A 22,398-nucleotide genomic window follows, 5' to 3' on the forward strand; every position below is an offset into this window, starting at 1 on the left:
AAGTGAACTAGAGATTTTCTTACCAACTGACAGATTATTCACTTAGGAGTCAAATTTAGAAACAAAAACACAAAATAGTTGGTTCATTTTTCAAATGTCCGTAGGTCATCAGAGAGAGCTCAAAAGCAAGCCTAGATCTGCATTCTCCTGGAGAGGCCAGCCAGCTTTATGACAACCACAGAAACAAAGCAGATTCTCCTGCATTCAGCTCAGTTCTAACACCAGAGGACACTCACTGAAGCTGGTGGGAATGTGTGGCACTTTTCCGTGACTGAGCTCCTCTCCTAGCCTACCACATTTACTGTGACTAAGTTAGGTGTACTCCTGGGTATGCAAGCATTATTATTCAACATCAACACAATGAAACATATTAGCATAATTAACGACAAGCATCACATAATTATCCCATTAATGTAGGAAATGTTTGTTTTAAATATCTTTTTTGCTTAAGAAAAAAAAAATTTTCCCACATAAGAAAACCCTTCATCCAAACTGTGGGAGTAGGCCATGTCTGGGTCTGTGACCCTACTGCTAGGGGTCTGTGTTGATGTCTGTGACTTCTGCTACCATCAAAAGCTGAATGGATACCCGAGGTCTGGGCTGCTACCTGGTGACTTGTTGCCATTTGGGGGCCGTGCTGCCACTTAAGCAATTATGACCTACGGGTGATCTTCAGTGTCAGCTAGGTCCACGATGACATACAGGCTCTGGCTGTGCCTAAGATCATGACTGAGGACTTCCTGGTCACCCTGCAGTGGTGGCTCCACCCTGCAGCGCTCTCCCGAATCCCATCCCAGCCTTCATCCAGGTACAACTTCCTCTCCTCCCCCCTTCCCCCTGGGGCCACAAGATCTCCCCAGAGCAGCTCCCTTGCACGCAGGGCCAGGCCTGTGGGCGCAGCCCGGCAGGGGCAGTTCCTGTGCTTTGATAGCCTGCCTGAGGACAGGCGGGCCCTGTGTCAGCTCAGCCACATTCAGGCCAGCAAGAGGCAGTGAACTTCTAGCAGACATCCATTGGAGGAGGGGTGAGTTTGCTCCTGGCCCGAGGGCTTCGGCTAGGAGGAATTCAGACTTTCCCCAGCCCCCTCGACTTCCTGGTCACCCTGTAGTGGTGGCTCCACCCTGCGGAGCTCTCCCGAATCCCATCCCAGCCTTCATCCAGGTACACCTTCTTCTCTTCCCCCATTCCCCCTGGGGCCACAAGATCTCCCTAGAGTAGCTCCCTTGTGCGCTGGGCCTGGGCTATGAGTGCAACCTGGCAGGAGGGAGTGCCTGTCTTTCAATAGACTGCCTGAGGAAAGGTAAGCCTTCTGTAAGTGGAGTCCCTGCCCAACAAGGGAACCTGACCCGGTACCAGAAGATCCAATAGAGAGCATTTGAAGGAAGAGATGGGCAGACGCCAAGGCAAGACCTCATCCAACAATCTGAAAAACAACATGAAAACACCAGATCCCAACGACCCTACAATAGAAGGACTTGAACCTCTTAATTCAGAAGAAGTGGAAAAAAGTGCCATTATGAAAGCAATAGAGTCCTTTAAACAGGATATGAATAACTCCCTTAAAGAACTGGATGAGAAGTACAACAAAAAGATTGAAGAAATGAGTAAAGAAATGGATGAGAAGTACAACAAAAAGTTCGAAGAAATGAGTAAATCCGTGAATGATACACTGGGAAACCAAGAAAAAACAATCAAACAGGTAATGGAAACAGTTCAAGAATTGAAAACTGAAATGGAGGCAATGAAGAAAACACAAAACGAGGGCCGGCTGGATATGGAAAATCTAGGTAAGCGAACAGAGACTACAGAATCAAGCATAACCAATAGGATACAAGAGATGGAAGAACGAATCTCAGAGTCTGAAGATACCATAGAGAAAATAAATGCTCTGATCAAAGAAAACAGCAAAGCCAACAAATTCTCATCACAAAACATTCAAGAAATCTGGGACACAATAAAAAAACCAAATCTAAGAATAATAGGGATTGAAGAAGGAGAAGAATTGCAGATCAAAGGCCCAGAAAATATATTCAACAAAATTATAGAAGAAAACTTTCCCAACCTAAAGAATGATATTCCTATGAAAGTTCAAGAAGCATACAGAACACCGAATAGACTTGATCAAAAAAAAAAAACATCCCCTTGCCATATAATAATAAAAACACAAAACATACAGATTAAAGAAAGAATATTAAGAGCTGCAAAGGAAAAAGGGCAAGTAACTTATAAAGGTAAACCTATCAGACTTACACCGGACTTCTCTATGGAAACCATGAAAGCCAGAAGGTCCTGGATAGAAGTACTGCAAAAACTAAGAGACCATGGATGCAAACCCAGACTACTATACCCAGCCAAGCTATCATTCACTATCAATGGAGAAAACAAAATATTCCAGGATAAGAACAAATTTAAACAATTCGTAGTCACAAACCCAGTCTTACAGAAAGTAATAGAAGGAAAATCGCAACCCAAGGAATCCAACATTGCCAGCACTGCCTACAATGACTCAGACATCTAGCGACCCTTCACAAGCTTAACTCAAAGAAGGGACACATACAAACTCTATTTAACAAACAAACAAAAATAATAATAACCGGGGTCAACAACCACTGGTCATTAATATCACTTAATATTAATGGACTCAATTCACCTATAAAAAGGCACAGACTAAGAGATTGGATACGAAAACAGGATCCAACATTCTGCTGTTTACAAGAAACACACCTCAACCACAAAGACAGACATCTACTCAGAGTAAAGGGTTTGAAAAAGATTTTTCAAGCAAACGGACCTAAGAAACAAGCAGGTGTGGCCATTCTAATTTCCAACAAAATTGACTTCAAACTAAAACCAATCAGAAAAGTTGGAGACGGACATTTTATACTCATAACAGGAATAATTCATCAGGAGGAAGTCTCAATCCTGAATATCTATGCTCCTAATATAAAGCCTCCTACTTATGTAAAAGAAACACTTCTAGAAGTCAAGGCAGTCATCAAACCACACACACTAATAGTAGGAGACTTCAACACTCCTCTCTCACCAATGGACAGGTCAATCAGACAGAAACCTAACAGAGAAATAAGAGAATTATTGGAGGTATTGAATCAAATGGACTTAACAGATATCTATAGAACATTCCACCCAAATAGGAAAGAATATACCTTCTTCTCTGCAGCTCATGGAACCTTCTCGAAAATTGACCACATACTGGGTAACAAAGCAAACTTCCACAGATACAAAAAAATATTAGTAACCACCGGTGTCTTGTCAGACCACCATGGATTAAAGTTAGAATTCAACAACAGTGCTACCCCCAGGAAGCCAACAAACTCATGGAAGTTGAACAGTCAACTACTGAATCACCCCTGGGTCAAGGAAGAAATAAAGAAAGAAATTAAAGTCTTTCTTGAATTTAATGAAAACAAAGACACAACATACTCAAACCTATGGGACACTATGAAAGCAGTGCTAAGAGGAAAGTTCATAACACTAAGTGCTCAATTAAAGAAAACAGAGAAAGCACACATTGGAGACTTAACAGCACACTTGAAGGCTCTAGAAAAAAAAAAGAAGCTGATTCACCCAGGAGGAGTAGAAGACTGGAAATAATCAAACTGAGGGCTGAAATCAACAAAATAGAAACACAGAAAACAATCCAAAGAATCAATGAATCAAAAAGCTGGTTCTTGGAGAAAATCAACAAGATTGACAAACCCCTATCCAAATTAATCAAACGGCAGAGAACATGCAAATTAATAAGATCAGAAATGAAAAGGGGGACATAACCACAGACACAGAGGAAATTCAGAGAATCATTAGATCTTACTAGGAAAGTTTATATGCCACAAAGTTGGAAAATGTTAAAGAAATGGACATTTATTTAGATAAGTACCATATACCAAAGTTGAACCAAGAACAGGTGAACAATCTAAATGGACCTGTCAGCCGTGAAGAATTAGAAGCTGTTATCAAAAATCTCCCTACCAAAAAAAGCCCAGGGCCAGATGGTTTCAATGCAGAATTCTACCAGAACTTCCAGGAAGAGCTAATACCTATACTCCTTAATATATTTCACAATATAGAAACAGAAGAATCATTGCCAAACTCTTTTTATGAGGCTACAGTTACCCTGATACCAAAACCACACAAAGACACGACCAAGAAAGAGAATTACAGACCAATCTCACTCATGAACATTGACGCAAAAATACTCAATAAAATACTGGCAAACCGAATCCAAGAATACATTAGAAAAATTATCCATTATGATCAAGTGGGCTTCATCCCAGAGATGCAGGGCTGGTTCAACATACGCAAATCTATCAATGAAATCCATCATATAAATAAACTGAAAGAAAAAAAACCATATGATCATTTCATTGGATGCTGAAAAAGCATTTGACAAAATTCAACACCCCTTTATGATAATGGTGTTGGAGAGATTGGGTATACGAGGATCATACCTAAATATAATGAAAACAATATATAGCAAGCCGACAGCTAACATCAAATTGAATGGAGAGAAACTCAAAGCCATTCCACTAAAATCAGGAACACGACAAGGCTGTCCACTCTCTCCATACCTCTTCAATATAGTGCTTGAAGTTCTAGCAATAGCAATAAGACAACATAAGGGGATCAAGGGGATTCGAATTGGAAAGGATGAAGTTAAACTTTCGTTATTTTGCAGACGATATGATAGTGTACATAAGCGACCCCCAAAACTCTACCAAAGAACTCCTACAGTTGATAAACACCTTTAGTAATGTGGCAGGATACAAGATCAACTCCAAAAAATCGGTTGCCCTCCTATACACAAAGGATAATGAAGCAGAGAGGGAAATTAGAGAAATGTCACCTTTCATGATAGCCACAAATAGCATAAAATATCTTGGGGTAACTCTAACCAAGGAAGTGAAAGACCTATTTGACAAGAACTTTAAGTCTTTGAAGAAAGAAATTGAGGAGGATACCAGAAAATAGAAAGACCTCCCCTGCTCTTGGATTGGGAGAATCAACATAGGAAAAATGGCAATTCTACCAAAAGCAATCTATAGATTCAATGCAATTCCCATCAAAATCCCATCAAACTTCTTCACAGGCCTTGAGAGAACAATAATCAAGTTTATATGGCAAAACAAAAAAACCCAGGATAGCCAAAACAATCTTATACAATAAAGGAACTTCTGGAGGCATTACCATCCCTGACTTCAAACTCTATTACAGAGCAACAGTATTGAAAACAGCTTGGTATTGGCATAACAACAGAGAAGTCGACCTATGGAATTGAATAGAAGACCCAGGTATTAACCCACAAACTTATGAACACCTGATTTTCGACAAGGGAGCTAAAGGTATACAATGGAAGAAGGATAGCATCTTTAACAAATGGTGCTGGCATAACTGGATGTCAACCTGTAGAAGAATGAAAATAGATCCATATCTATCACCATGCACAAAACTCAGGTCCAAATGGATTAAAGACATCAACATTAATCCGACCACTTTGAACAAGATTGAAGAGAAAGTGGGAAATAGTCTACAAGATATAGGCACAGGAGACCACTTCCTAAGCAGAACCCCAGGAGTGCAGACAATAAGAGAATCAATGAATAAATGGAACCTACTGAAACTGAGAAGCTTCTGTAAAGCAAAGGACACTGTCAGTAAGACAAAAAGGCTACCTTCGGACTGGGAGAAGATCTTCACAAACCCCTCATCAGGCAAAGGTCTGATCTCCAAAATATACAAAGAACTCAAGAAACTAGACACTAAAATTCTAATTAACCCAATTAAAAAATGGGGTACTGAACTGAACAGAGAATTCACAACAGATGAACTTCGAATGGCCAAAAGACACTTAAGGTCATGCTCAACCTCCTTAGCGATCAGGGAAATGCAAATCAAAACAACTTTGAGATATCATCTTACACCTGTCAGAATAGCCAAACTCAAAAACACCAATGATAGCCTATGCTGGAGAGGATGTGGAGAGAGGGGAACTCTCATCCATTGTTGGTGGGAATGTAAACTTGTGCAGCCACTGTGGAAATCAGTGTGGCGGTTTCTCAGGAAACTGGGAGTCAACCTCCCTCAGGACCCAGCAATTCCACTCTTGGGAATATACCCAAGAGATGCCCTATCATACTACAAAAGCATTTGTTCTACTATGTTCATAGCAGCACTATTTGTAATAGCCAGAACCTGGAAACAACCTAGGTACCCTTCAATAGAAGAATGGTTAAAAAATGTGTGGAACATATACACATTAGAGTTTTACTCAGCGATAAAAAACAATGACATCTTGAATTTTGCATGCAAATGGATGGAAATAGAAAACGCTTTACTGAGTGAGTTAAGCCAGACCCAAAAAGAGGAATATGGTATGTATTCACTCATAAGTGGATTCTAACCTTAATTAAAGGTCTTTGAGCCTATTATTCGTGATCCTAAAGAAGCTAAATAAGAAGGTGAACCTGATGAAAATCATGTAGTTATCCTCCTGGAGATTGGAAATAGACAAGAGTCCCAGGTAACCTCGGGTGCATGGGGGGGGGAGGGTTGTTGGAAGGGGAGAGGGTTAGAGAGAAGGGAGTACGGGAGGAATGGGGAAAGCTTGGTGGACTGGGATGGGGGGGAGGGAGGAAGGATGGATATGGGATCAGGGAAGAATATATTTCAACTAAGGGAGTCATTTTAGGGTTTACAAGAGACTTGACTATAAAAGGGATTTCAGGCCCAAGGAGAGATTCCCCAGATTGTTCTCTGGACAGAGAAGAGGGTGCCTGAACTGGCCTTGGCCCATAACCATACTGATGAATATTTTGCTTATCACCATAGAACCTTCTTCTGGCGATGGATGGAGATAGAGACAGAGACACACATTGGAACACTGGAGTTAACTCCCTAGGTCCAAACGAGAAGCAGAAGGAAAGAGAACGTGAGCAAAGAAGGCAAGACCAGAGGGAACCTTCACCCGTTGATGGATGGAGATTGAGACAGAGACCCACATTGGAGCACTGGACTGAGCCCCCAAGGTCTAAATGAGGAACAGAAGGAGGGAGAAAATGAAAAAGGAAATAAGGACTGTGAGGGGTGCGATCACCCACTGATACAAGGGGACTGATCTAATGAGAGTTCACCAAGGCCAGTTGGACTGGGACTGAACGAGCACGTGATCTAACCAGATTCTCTGAATGTGGCCGGATTCTCTGAATGTGGCTGGCCGGAATCTTTCTGAAAAGCCATTGACAATGACACTGGGACTTGTTTCCTCTGCATATACTGGATTTTGGGGATCCAGTCTGTTTTGATACTCACCTTCCTGGACCTGGAGGGAGTGGGGGAGGAACTTGAACTTCCCACAGGGCAGGAAACCCTGACTGCTCTTAGGGATGGAGAGGGAGGAGGAGAGGGAGTGGGGGGAGTGGGAGGGTGTTGGGAGGAGGGGCGGAAATGGAAACTTTTATAATTTAATAAAATTACTTTCTCATCGAAAAAAAAAGATCATGTCTGAATTTGTGATCCTATTGCAAGGTACTGATGTCTGCGGCCCGTGTTGTCACCAAAGGCCTCGCCATTTCCCAGAATCTGGGCCTCCCCCTATAGCCTTCTTGGGCTGTGCTGCTGCCAGGCCCATGCACACCTGAGTAACATGCTCTGCCACCCATTGCCAGAGCATCCTATGGGCTTAACCTACAGCCAGGGCCATGTCTGGCTCCACGGCCTTGCTGCAGCACCGGTCTTACGTCTGTGGCTCCTGTTGCCACCAAAAGCAGTAAGGATACAGTTGCACAGTATTGGCGCTGCCCATCCCTAACTGTACCACTCGGGAGAGCAGGCTAGAAAGCCTGGATTCAGAATCAAGAGAGCCAGAGAACTGATCCCACCTCTCTCCAGTTGCAGCACTCAAGAAAGCAGGCCCTGCATCCAGCCCAGGCAGCATAATAGAACAGATGCTGTTGGAACAGTCACAGATGAGTGTCAGGAGACACAAGAGCAGGAGTACTGAGCACCTGCATGTGGTGGCATTGGTGAGGAATAAATTGCCTGCAGCAGGTGAGAGAGCCCTGAGAATGGGAGAACTGTCCCTGCCCCTCATCAGCTTCAGCGCACGGGAGAGCAAGCACAGCCTCCTGTCTGGGCAGCACACTAGAGCTGACCTTGTTGGTGGGGCAGAGGTGAGCTGGGCCTGTAGGCGTGAGAGCCAGAGAGCTGCCCCTGTTTCCTCCCTGGTAAACCACTGGATGGCTAGGATAAGAGAAATATGACCTTTGCACATCTCCCCACCCCTTGCTACCTACAACAGGTAGGAAAGACAACCTCACAGGCATGAAGGAAAGACAACCTCAGGGGCATGAGAATGGAGAGCTGGCAGGCTGACCAACCCAGCTACCACACAGGCCTGGAACCAGAACTATGAACAGCTATCCTATGAACAGCTGGAGCAAGTAAGAGGGCCTGACATGCAGATCCAAAACCATAGAATCTCCAGAACACAAGGCAACAACAGGATACTCAAGAAGAGTCCAGTGTGGGCCCAGTATTGATAGTGTAACAGAAGCCAGAGGCCTGCGCACCTCAAAATAATTGACTTTCCATCCAGCAGTTATTAGTTGCTAACAGTCCTCAAAATAGGGGTGGGATTTCATGAGTCTCTTCCCCATTCACCTACGAACTCTGGCTGCCTTGATCTTACGCTGTTCTTGTGCATACAGTAATAGCCACTGTGAGTTCACCTACGCAATTGGGCTTTTACATCCAGCAAATGCTCTTTTTTTTATAACGGGCATTCACTCCCTCTAGCTTTTACAAACTTCCCATATCTTCTTCCACAGTAATCTCCGAGCCTTGGGTGTAACAGGGTATGACCCAGATGTCCCATTTAGAGATGAGCATTTCACAGTCTTTAATTCTCTCCATGTTAACCATTATTCACTGTATTAACATCATCTACTGAAAAAGAATCTCACAGCTAAGGGTTGAGAAATGCTCTACTTTACATATATATTTATAAGAACTTAGGGCAAGTTTATTGCTATGCTCATTTAGGAGAATAACACTGCAAGGTTCTAGGAATTCCCATAAGGCCTGTAACCTAACCAGCCATGGGTTTTGGCCCAGTTAACAGTAGTATGCATTCCATTTTACAAAGCCAACTTCAAATGCAATCAGAAAGTACTTGGTTATTTCCATAACTTCCTTGACACTGTTGCCCCTGCATTTATGTATTTTTAGATCAGTAGTTATTATATATCTGTATTATATATTATTATATTATACAGTTCACAGACAGATTATGACATTTCTTCCCTAGTAGTATGCATAGAATTGCAGCACTATGAAAGCTATCCAATAGGAATGAAGTTTACAACTTGACTTCTGTGTAGCCTATGATTCAGGTATTTGGAGTCTTCAGCAACAGAGTTTGATCATCAAATTCCTTAAGGTAACCAAGAGCAACGGCAATAGCCTGGAATATCTGGAGAGGTTTATGAGATCTTAATGACCAACAACTCAAAAAGAAATAACATATACCTGGCACTGGGATTTTATTTAACTAACAATGGTATCCGGGGGAGGCATTTTGTGTGTGTGTGTGTGTGTGTGTGTGTGTGTGTGTGTGTGTGTGTGTGTATACTTTAGGATACTTATATAGATTTTCATAGGGCACAGTCAAAGATCTTTAGTATTAGTCACCCTTCCTCATACTTCCTTTCCTCCAATCTGCTTTCTTTGTTTCATTGTTCCTTCTTTCCTTAGTCCCTCTTGCCTTCTATCCCTTTTCCTTGAAATCTCACACCCCATGGTCCCTTCCTAGTTTCCTGACTTAACGAGATCCTCCAATTTATGTACACATGAATTTAAAGATTCAAAGCTGAAATCACTACATTTATAATAAGTCTCAAAGAGAATGAAATACTTAAAACTCAGTTGACCCAAGACAACAAAGCACTTGTCACTGGAAACTATGAAATATTTCTGAAATAAATTCAGCAATGAAAGAGCAAACAGAAAGATAGTCCATGCTTATAAATGAAGGAATTAATATTATTTAAATATCTATATGATCTAGAGAAATCTAAAAATATAGTGTAATCAATATAAAAATTCAGTGTAAAACTTATTGAAATAAAAAGCATAATAAAATACAGCATTATCTAGATTTAATTATCTCTAATTAATTTTGCCCTGAAGAGCAAAATGTTCTCACTACTTCCATTATCTTGATTTGAAAACATGCTACAGAGGAAAAGGTAGCACAGCATTCTACAAAATGATGGAAATGAATGATAGAGAGCACAGCAGCAGCACTGAAATTCAACATCCAGTCAACAAGGATGAGAAAACTACACAAGAGGGGACGGCAACTTCTTTAGTGAAAGGTGCTGGCAAGCTAGCTATCTACAAGAGAAATAATGAGCTAGTCCCTTATGTTGTACTCAGAAAATAACTCAAAATGCACTGAGGACCTACACACAAGATCCAAGATTAAAAAAAAAAACCTGCAAAAAAAATACAGAGAAAGGAATGGTAGAACAAATTTCACATTGATTTTTCAGGCAAGAGAGCAAAATAATAGGCAAGAAAGGCAAAAGCAGAGATATGCATATAATATTAAACTAAAAATATTCCACACTGTGAAAGAAAAAAATCAAGAGCATGAATAAGTAAGCCATAAAATTGTGAGAAATAATTACAAATTGTATATTTATTATGGGTATCATATACAGAAAACAGAAGGAACTGTGAAATTCAACAAAAATAACGAAAGACAAAAAATTCATAGTTTGAGAAAATAAGAGATAATTCTCCACATAAAATAACTAAATGATCTTGAAGCATGTGAAAACTCAGCATAAATATAGAACCAATTCAAAGAAATGACACAGTATAAAACACTACTCACCCATTCAGATAGCCAATGTGAACATAACAGAAACAAGTGCTACAAAAAATGAGGGAAGAAAACTAAAAACAAACAATAGTTTCAACACCTGTGTACTGTTGTTAAAACATTCTGGAATTACCGTGTAAACACTATAAGGCTTCTCCAAAAGATTAAATAATATTCCCACATAATCCTGCAGTCACAGAAAGACTACAGGTGTTCATCAAATATAGCAGGGTTGACTTCTTTTTTATTTCAGACGACTTTATTTTTGTTATATACCAAAATTCTATTTTTCTGACAGTGGACATTGATTTTTTTTGAGTGTATTGTCCATAAACTAGCAATGAAATGGTTTGCTCAGATTTAAATTTCTCCTTTTAAAATTTTGTTTTGTATTCCTTGTAGGACTACATGGTCTTATGATAATACTATCTTATTTTATGAATATTGTTATGTTCCCCATACATTAAAAGAAATAATCCTGCTGGGCATGCTGGTAAGCATCTTTAATCCTGGCACTCAGGAAGCAGAAATAGGTGGATCTCTGTGAGTTCAAAGCCAGCCTGGTCTACAAAGTGAGTGCCAATACACCCTAGGCTGTTATATAGAGAAATCCTGTCTCAAAAAATAAAAGAAGAAGGGAAGAAAGAAGGAAGGAAGGGAGGGAGGAAAGAAGGGAGGAAGGAAGGAAGAAAAGTGGGTGATGTGGGATTCCCCTGTGTGCTGTAATTACCATTAATGAATAAAGAAACTGCTTTTGGACCTATAGCAAGGCAGAACTTAGGTAGGCAGGGAAAGCTAGACCAGTGAGAGTTCTCAGAGTGTGGAATTAGCCATGCTGGTTTTAGACCTTACTTTGGTTCAGTATTTCTTCACCATGCCCCCTTTCCTCTCCTTTGGAATTCAGGACCTCTACCTTTGTATGTTGGAAGTATGTGATCCTACTTTTCATTTTGATTTTATAGGGGATTGCCATTAAGAGATTGCTAGGAGTCTCCAAAGAGATTTTGGACTTTAGCCTTTTAAATATTCCATTTTCTTCTCTTATTTAGAATATTTTTTATTTATTAAAAATTTCCACCACCTCCCCTTCTTCCAATACCCTCCCACTCCCTCCACTCCCTCTCCCCCTCCCTCTCCAGTCCTAAGAGCAGTCAGGGTTTCCTGCCCTGTGGTAAGTTCAAGGTCCTCCCCATGCCTCCAGGTCTAGGAAGGTGACATCCAAAGAGGCTAGGCTCCCACAAGACCAGTCCATGCAGTACAATCAAAACCCAATGCCATTGTCCTTGGCTTCTCAGTCAGCCCTCACTGTCAGCCACATTCAGAGAGTCCAGTTTGATCATCTGCTCCATCACTCCCAGTCCAGCTGACCTTGGTGAGCTCCCATTAGATCAGTCCCTTTGACTCAGTGGGCAGATGCAACCATCACGGTTCTGTCTTCCTTGCTCATGTTCTCCCTCCTTCTGCTCCTCATTTGGACCTTGGGAGCTCAGTCCAGTGCTCCAATGTGGGTCTCTGTCTCTATCTCCATCCATCACCGGATGAAGGTTCTATGGTGATATGCAAGATATTCATCAGTGTGGCTATAGGACAAGGCCAGTTCAGGCGCTCTCTCCTCTGCTGCCCATGGAACTAGTTGGGGAAATCCCCTTGGACACCTAGGAACCTCTCTAGAGCCAAGACTCTAGTCAGCCCTTAAAATGTCTCCCTTGGTTAGGATAACTTCTTCCCTGCTCCCATATCCACCCTTCCTCCATCTCAATTATTCCATTCCCCCAAGCCCTCCCCAATCCTCCTCCCCTCTCTCTCCCCATCTCCCCTTCCCCCAATTCATCCCCACTCCCTGCTCTCAACTTTTGCCCGACAATTTTGTCAACTTCCAATATCCCGGAGGAAAAATATATGTTTTTCTTTGGGTTTACCTTCTTATTTAGCTTCTCTAGGATCATGAATTATAGACTCAATGTCCTTTATTTATGGCTAGAATCCACTTATGAGTGAGTACATACCATATTCCTCCTTTTGGTCTGGGTTATCTCACTCAGTAAAGTGTTTTCTATTTCCATCCATTGGCATGCAAAGTTCAAGATATCATTGCTTTTTACTGCTGAGTAGAACTCTAAAGTATATATGTGCCACACCTTCTTTATCCATTCTTCTATTGAGGGGCCCCTAGGTTGTTTCCAGGTTCTGGCTATTACAAATAGTGCTTCTATGAACATAGTTGTACAAATGCTTTTACCCACAAACCTATGAACATTTGATTTTCGACAAAGGAGCTAAAATTATACAATGGAAGAAAGAAAGCATTTTAACAAATGGTGCTGGCATAACTAGATTTCAACATGTAGAAGAATGAAAATAGATCCATATCTATCACCATGCACAAAACTCAAGTCCAAATGGATTAAAGACCTCAATATCAATCTGAACACACTGAACCTGATAGAAGAAAAAGTGGGAAGTAGTCTGCAACACATGGGCACAGGAGACCAATTACTTCGTATAACCCCAGTAGCACAGTCAATAGGAGCAATAATGAATAAATGGGACCTCCTGATACTGAGAAGCTTCTGTAATGCAAAGGATACTGTCATTAAGACAAAAAGGCAGCCTACTGAATGGGAGAAGATCTTTACCAACCTCGCATCAGACAAAGGTCTGATCTCCAAAATATATAAAGAACTCAAGAAACTAGACATTAAAACTCTAATTAACCCAATTAAAAAATGGGGTACTGAACGGAACAGAGGATTCTCAACAGAAGAAGTTCAAATGGCCAAAAGACACTTAAGGTCATGTTCAGCCTCCTTAGCGATCAGGGAAATGCAAATCAAAACAACTTTGAGATACCATCTTACATCTGTCAGAATGGCTAAAATCAAAAACACCAATGATAGCCTATGCTGGAGAGGTTGTGGAGTAAGGAGAACACTCATCCATTGTTGATGGGAATGCAAACTTGTGCAACCACTTTGGAAATCAGTGTGGTGGTTTCTCAGGAAACTGGGAGTCAACCTACCTCAGGATCCAGCAATTCCACTCTTGGGAATATACCTGTTTTCTTCTTTAACTGCATTTTTTCCTTGCTTAGCTTGCTTCTTTTCATTATAGATCTGCATAAGACTGGTCACTAATAATCATGTGACACAGTACAAGGCTGTTTTGAGATCTTTTCTGCCAATACCATTGATTCAAAATTCTTTAAATTAGCCTGCTATGGGATAATGCTTTTGTACAACTGTAAAGATTTGTCACTCGTACCGATTTAATAAAATGCTGATTGGTCAGTAGCCAGGAAGGAATTATAGGCAGGAGCACCAGACTAAGTATTCTGGGAAGAAGTAAGACATAGACACAGTCAGCAACCACATGGAGAAGAAGCAAGATGAATTCTCACTGAGAAAAGGTACCCAGCCTCAGGGCTAAACACAGACAAGAATTATCGGTTAATTTAAGTTGCAAGAGAAAGTTAATAATAAGCCTGCACTAATAGATCAAAGATGCATCTCCTTTAAGAGAAGCTTTCTGACTCAACCTTAGCTGCAAGAACCTTGAAGTTCTTTTAAGAGGCCCTGCCACCAAACATAGTGTTTCTGAGCATCTGGCACCATGCCATGCCTCTGGGCAGTGTCAGGGACATTGAAACTTCACAGAGTTGTGGCAAAAAAAAAAACCATGTCTGCCACCAGTACATCCTACATGAAGTTAGACTCTCAGAAAGCTAGGGAGCTGAATAATCATACAGAAACTATATTGATTACAACACTCTTAGCTAATGGCTCAGGCATATTCCTAGTTAGCTTTTACATCTTAAATTAACCCATTTTTATTAATCTATGTATCACCATGAGACTGTGGTTTACTGGTAATGTTCTGTCATGTTTCTCCTTTGATGGCTACATGGCAACTCCTCTACTCTACCTTTTCTATCTATCTATCTATCTATCTATCTATCTATCTATCTATCTATCTATCTATCTGTGTCTGTTTGGATTTCCCACCTGGCTTCACTCTGCTAAGCCATTGACTGAAACAGCTTTACTCATCAACCAAGAAAAAGGAACACATATACTTAAGGACATCCCACATCAAAAAACCAAAATAAAAGAAAGAGAGAGGGAGACAGACAGACACACACACACACACACACACACACACACACACAGAGAGAGAGAGAGAGAGAGAGTGGGAGAAGGAGGAAGGAAGGCAGATAAACACAAATAAATACAAAAGGCCTCAAATAATCAGAATAACCACAAAAAGAGAGAGGTTGAATATATTATAGTAACTGATTAAGAATTTTGTTGCTCTGTCTCAAAAAACTCACACTCCAAAATCAGAATAACAAAGCAGCATGGAACTGGCACAAAATCAGTGTTTAGACCAATAGAACAGAACAGAACAGAAGAGTGGAAACAAAGAATAAATTCATGGGGCTACAGCCATCAGCTGCTGCTGAGAAGACTATATATACATATGCAGAAAGGTTAAACTAGATCCTCATCTATCTATTCCAAATTAATTAAGGTAAAACTGTAAACTTTGAAACTACTAGATGAGACTACAGATAAAAATATGTTAATATGTAGGCACCAGTTGGCTTGAGTTCAGATTCATGTCCTATGTCTGAAGTATGTAGTAAGACACAGCAACAGGGTCTTACCTTGAAGTTCTAATAATTGTGGCAACAATGCCAGCTTGTACTGTTTGGGGTTTTCTTGGCCCCTCTTGGCTAAGGATTCAAAAGAATGTCTCCAGATCGGGCACCAGAGTTTTAGTTAGATAGTCTATGACTCTTGTGAGGTAATATTATTTTACGTTTATAAAATAATGTTCCCCTATAGTTTTTATAAATACCTTTAAAGTTATTTATCTCTCCATCCTCCTTTTTGCTCTATATTGTGTTCCAACTCTTCTCCATTTAGGGTTCCTCCTCCTGTTTCCCCCCCTTTCCCTCTATAGCACCCATACTAAGCCCCTCACCAAATGTCCTGCATCCCTTTCTCATAAGTCCCTTCTACAATCTGGCTTCTGTATTCACTTCAGATTACACGCTCAATCTAAATATCCATAATTAGGATCCACAAATGATACATGAAGCTTTTGTCTCTCTGAGTCTCAATTGCCTCACTCAGCATAATTTTTTTTCTAATTCAATCCATATACCTGCAAATTTTGTGACTTAATTTTTCTATACAGCTAAATATGGATAATATAATTAAATATAAATGGATAATATTCTTATTATCCATTCTTCAGTTAAAGGATGTCTAGGCTGTGTCCCTTTCCTGACTGTTGTGAATAGAACTGCAAAGAAAATGTCTAAGAGTTCTGTAGTAGGATATTGAGCCTGTTGAATAAATGTGAAGGAGCATTATTTCTGGGTCGGATGGTAGGCCTTTTTTAGCTTTTGAGTTTTCACTATATGTATTCCCCTAGCAGCTATACTAAGATACAATAATCCTTTCCCTGTATCGATGAGGGATTTCTCTCTGTATGTTGTGAATGTGCTTTGTTACCATTAGTTAATAAAGAAGTTTCTTTGGGTCTCTGGCAGGGCAGAATAGAGCAAGGTGGGAATTCCAAGCAGAGACAGAGGAGAAAAGAGGGCGGAGTCAAGGAGATGCCATGTAGCCTCCAAAGGAAGTAGATGCCTGGGAAACTTACCAGTAAACCACGAGCCTCATGGTAAAATAAAAAATAATAAAAATGGATTAATTCAAGGTGTAAGAGCTAGTTAGGAATATGTTAGAGTCATTAGCCAAACAGTATTGTAATTAATATAGTTTCTGTGTTGTTGGGGACTGCAGGCCTCCAGACCCTGAATTTCCTGTAAACAACTTGTTTTCCTCTGCTCTGAACAGCCTGCAGCTGCCAGGAGCAAGGAGACCCTGATGGCAGGGGAGTGGTTTCTGGTGGCTTGCAGCAGAAAGATCCTGAGTGCTGTGGCGTGACCAAAACACTATATAAGCTGCTCTTGAGCACAATAAAGTGGGCATTCTTGTTTCAAGGTTGCCCCGTGTCTCTGTGTGTCTTTATGTGTTTAAATCTCCAGGCCCTTGCCCGACTCGCAAACTCAAAACATCTCGTAGTGCAGACACTGCACTACAGACATAAGTACCGTAGAAAACGTAGTAGCCCGGTTGCTATACTGTGTGATTATTTGGGGTCTGGGCAGCTGGGAAACAAGCAAGCAACCTCTGCCTACATTGTATCCTCATAAGCCCTTGTTGTCCGTTGTTTTATGGGTTTTAGCAATTCTGACTGTGGTAAGATTACAGAGTATATATGTCCTTGTTTACTAAAGACATTAAGCACATTAAAGATGTTTGTTAGCCATTTTTATTTGTTCTTATGAATACTCTTTATTCAGATTCATAACTTTTTTCTTAGGTTGCTTGTTTCCTTGATTCTTAAGTTTTCTTTGTATAGTCTGAATATTAATTCTCTCTCAAATGTATGGCTGGAAATGATTCTTTATTATTTTGTAGGCTCCATTTTTACTCAGCTTATAATTTCTTTTGCTTTATAGATTAATGGATTTTCTTAATCAATGTTACTTAAAATGGGAAGAGCCTCATAAAGGAGATCTGCAGGAAAACTTTGTTCTCCTGTTTGCCTTAGCACTTCCCTGGCAAGTTCAACTACCCTGTTGATGAGTTCAACTATGCTATACTCTTACTGCTGCCTCTGCTGCTACACTGTTTCATTAATGATAGAATATAGTTTCTGCGGGCCTCCAACATAGACTGAACACCAGTGGCTGGTTAGAAATCCTCAGGCCTACAGTGCCAGGTAGAGACAGCTGAAGCATCCAACCTGGTAGATTGAGAGGGTTACCTGTTCCTGGTCTTTCCAGTGTGAAGGCAGCCACTACTGAACATCAAGACTATACTAGGTATATTACTGTGTATAGGCTGTGTGAGACAGGAGGACAAACCCACTCTTCTATTCACTTAGTTCTACTCCTGTAGAGCTGCAGTTCTTAACCTGTGAGTCACAACCCCCATAAAAAGCTTCCATCTCCAAAAATATTTACATTACAATTCATAACAGTAGCAAAATTACAGTTATGAAGTAGTAACAAAATAATTTTATAGTCAGAGGTCACCATGATATGAGAAACTGTATTAAAGGGTCACAATACTGAGAAAGCTGAGAACCACTGCTCTAGAAGATGTTGACTATTATCGTCTATTAATTAATCTTATTTTCATTAAGTGGCATTTCAGTCGACCTTCCAATAGGACTAACTACAATAAGAACATATTACTGAACACTGGTGTAAAAAACAATTTTAAAACATTTGCATGCATTTTTCATAGAGCAACAATAATTGATTTAAACATTAACCATATTAATCACTCATTCAATCACTTATCAACATGAATTTATTGAGAAAGTTGCTTTGATCTGCAGAACCTGAACTTCACTCCTCCTTACCCGGAAGGACAGGTTGTCCTTTACTTAAAATCGGGAATTCTCGGCAGATTTCTCCATCCTCCCGCTCTTGTGCCAGCCATCGTTGAACAGGAATATAAAACTTTTCTCCAGAATTTATATTTTGCAATTCAATCTGTAATAGCAGAAAAAAAAGTATCAAATAATAAGGTGGATTTTGTCCAAGCCTAATACTTAGGTCATAGTTCAAACTTACAAACTACAGAGTTTTGAATAAAATGGTAATAGCCCACCATCTGGAATCTTATTTAACCAAAACAGCAAACCATGCAAGGTATATATACATATATATATATATATATATATATATATATATATATATATATATACTTCGAATAAGTTTCTGAATAAAGAATGTATCTTGGAGCAGTTGTGTCTTGGGAAGTGGAGCAACTCAGAGGTGGATATAAGTTTACCAGGCACAAAGTCCTAGTTCAATCCCATCATCTCCCCTCCTGCAACAGAGAAGTTTCCTTTCTCCAGGGGCTGTCAGGCAGGAGAGCTCTTTCAGTGAGAATGTTTTTGTGTTAGAGAAATGAAAGAATATTTCACTCTGATTGCTGTATTTTTCCATTACAATATTACATAACCTTTTCAAATCATTTAACAAGTGTCACAGCACACTAACTTCATAATTAATATAATATTAGCTATTAGGTGGTAACTAAATTAGATGGAAATGGATTTATGATAAACTTTTATAAACTTATTCAACAAAATAAAAATGTTACGTAACCAAGTGTCAACTTTATCTCCTTCTTTGAAAGGTCTAAAAGGCAAAAACAAGAACATTATCTTATACAAAAGTCAGGGAGTCATTTTGAACTGGCCACTACTTTTCACAAAGCAAACTTAATTTTCCATCCTGCTTCCAGAATCTTTATGACTTTAAGGTAAAGGTTATGGCATTACTAACAATTACTCATCCCTAATAACACAGTAAAAATTGCTTTAGGTAATTATTCACCTTCCATGAATTTTTCAATATATTCTCTCATATTATAAAACTGCAAGAAAAAAATTTACCAAGTGTATCAGGTACTTTTCTATTGCTGTGCTAAAACACCATGACCAAGATCGCCTAAAAGAGAAAGTATTTAATTGGCTTATGGTTTTAGAGGGTAAGAGACCATGATGGCAGAGCAAAGGAATGGTGGAAGGAACAGCTGGGAGCCGATATCTTGAGCCAGAAGCAGGAACCAGAGATGGGTATGCTGGGAAATGGCAGCATTATTTGGAAACCTCAAAGCATATGCCCAGTGACACACCTCTTCTAACAAGGCCAGAACTCCCCATCCTTATCAACAGTTTCACCACATTGAGAATCCTATTCAAACACAGGAATCTATGAGGACTATCTCTGTGCGAACCACCACATACCACTATCTGGCATGCAGAGGCTCCTGGGTATATCATACGGCAAAACGTATTCAGTTCAACTTCAAACATCTCTATGGTCTTTCATAGCCTTTTTCTACAAAATTATTTAAGTTATTCATGTATAAATAAATACATACATCAATTCAAGTAAAATAGACTAATTACAAACATTTTCTAATACTTGATTAGTCATTGTCCTGGCTGGTGTTTTGTGGGTCAACTTGACACAAGCTAGAGTCAGCAGGGAGAAAGGAGCCTCCGTTGAGAAAATGCCTCCATGAGATCCACTTGGGAGGCATTTTCTCAATTAGTGATCAGTGCGGGAGGTCCCAGCCGTGGTGGGTAGTGCCATCCCAGGGGTGATGATGGTCCTAGGTTCTATAAGAAGGCAGGCTGAACAAGACAGGAGAAGCAAGTCAGCAAGCAGCACTCCTCCTGGACTCTGCCTCAGCTCCTGCCTCCAGGATTGTGCCGTGTTTGAGCTGCTATCCTGGCTTCTTTCAGTGATACACAGTTGTGCTAAACTCTAAGCCTAATAAACCTTTTCCTCCCCAACCTGCCTTTTGGTCATGGCGTTTCATCACAGCAATAGAAACCCTAATTAAGACAATCACCAAAGACTTAAAGGCAGCTGCAGCAGACACTAACAGCTTTATTAAGGATAAACTCTAGCCTTGTCTCTCATTGTTTCACTCCTAGCTGCTAGCACACAGTTCACCAACTTTAGCATTCAAAATCCTTTTCCATTGTTTTGACATGTTTCCAAGCAATTTAACTCTCTTTGTTGAAATTCTGTATAAACTGGACTTATAAACCACCTTTCAGAACATTATTTCATGCGTGAGGCATATCCCTTTGTAAACAAAATAAATGTTTTGTCGATATTGTTAAATGAAAATTTGTTCCAATTGTATTTTGTCTATAAGACGTTCATTTCAAATAGAATTATGTCTGTAATTTTAAATAGGTTTCATCAGAGTTCTTCATAATGTGTATCATTGCACCTTGTTCTCGTTTATTCCCTTTGTCCCACTGACTGCAGCATTACCCCTCCACATTCCTCCAGCTGGTTTCTTCCTGCCTATGTCCCAATAGTTCCAACTGTGTTTATCCTCCCCTTTTACTGATAATTTTTGCATAATATATTCTGATCATACTTCCTTCTCCCCTGACTTCTCCCAGGTCCTCACTATATCACTAAGTCCCTACATCTACAGTCTTTCTTTTTCTCCCTCTCTGTAAAAAAGCAAACAGGCAAAAAAAAATTAAACTCTAAATAAATAAAAGAAAGAAAGAAACACAAACCAATACCCCCCCCCAAAAAAAAAACCCACAAACTCGCAATATTGGAAACCAGAAGAACTATAAGGCAAAAATGCCAAAACAAAACAACATAAAATAAGTCTATAAAAGTTTTAAAAACATACATATTGAGTTTATTTTATGTTGGCTGTCTACTGTTGGACATAGAACCTACCCTTAAGTATGGTAAATGTATTCAGTGATACTCCATTAGAGGAAACTAATTTTTTGCAAGTGTCAATAGCAGACAGCTTTGGGATTAGGAATGGGAGATCGTGTCTACTTCACCCTGTCAGCATTGGAACTCTGTCTGACTTGAACCCGTGAGGTCTCTGCACGCTGCCACAGTCTATATGAATTCATATGTACCTGGAAGACACTGTTTCATTGGAGTCTTCCATCCCCTCTGCCTCTTATAATGTTTTCTCCTCTTCTGCTGCACAGTTCCTGAGCCCTAAAGGGAGAAGTTTGATGAAGACATCCCCTACAAAACAAACTATTCTAAAATCTCTCATTCTCTGTATGTTGCCCAGTGTGAGTCTCTGTCAGTTCCCGTCTACTAAAAGAAGATATATGATCTATAGGTAAAGCAGAATGTCAATAGGAGTCCTTAAGCAGAAACACAGTATTTGCCTTTCCCTAAGACTATGGAATATCCAGTTTCAAGTTCTAGGCTACCTAAGCAGTGTCAGACTTGCATTCCAGCTTGCGGAGCAGGACTTGAATCCAATCAGAAGACTACTTGGGCAAAATCTGTGCCACTATTGAACCAACATACCATTCAGGCAGGTCATAGATGCAAGGATTTGTAAACTGGTTGATGGCTACCTTTTTCCTCTTGTATCTTGCATAGTACCTTCAGTAGCATGAACACTAGTAAGTAGGGATGAAAGCTCTCATTATGAACACCTTGACTTCATCAAGTTAAGTGAGATATGTAAGTGTTATCTTAAGCAATAGGGCCTTATCACTTTGTGAAGAGAAACCAATACCCTTGGCAACAGCCTAGGATGTTAGGGGATGGCCATGGAGCCCCTTTGTCCCGTGATTCAAGTAGATGTATGCTATGCCTAGTTAATGATGGCAAAAATTAGCTGAGGCTTTATCTCCCCACTATTTGGTAACTCCATTTAGATTGCTTTAATTTTGTATATGGTTTAGGAGGATTCTACATCGGTACGTTGCCACACGACACTCAAACGGTCCTTAATGTTAGTTATCTTTCCTCATACTCCCTCCCCTACTCCTCTTTTCCATTCCCCTCCCTGATTCAGTCTTCCAGTTCTAACCTTTCCAAAACTTTATATTCTCTTTCTTCTTTCTTGGGAGATCATTTTTTCCCTCAATATCTTATT

At 40.1% G+C, this 22,398-nt stretch overlaps 1 protein-coding gene across 1 annotated transcript in view; it reads right to left on the minus strand.

Moving 5' to 3' along the window:
• The window catches only part of Rp1 (RP1 axonemal microtubule associated), a 212,031-nt gene that overhangs the window by 116,062 nt on the left and 73,571 nt on the right, over window positions 1–22,398 (minus strand). The window contains exon 6 of the mRNA XM_085677053.2: window positions 18,344–18,476. Coding sequence (XP_085533179.2) covers window positions 18,344–18,476 — 133 coding nt within the window. The remainder of the gene's footprint in view (window positions 1–18,343; window positions 18,477–22,398) is intronic.

Source organism: Myodes glareolus, chromosome 16 (genome assembly GCF_982192425.1).
Source record: "Myodes glareolus chromosome 16, mMyoGla1.1, whole genome shotgun sequence".
Lineage (NCBI taxonomy): Eukaryota > Metazoa > Chordata > Mammalia > Rodentia > Cricetidae > Myodes > Myodes glareolus.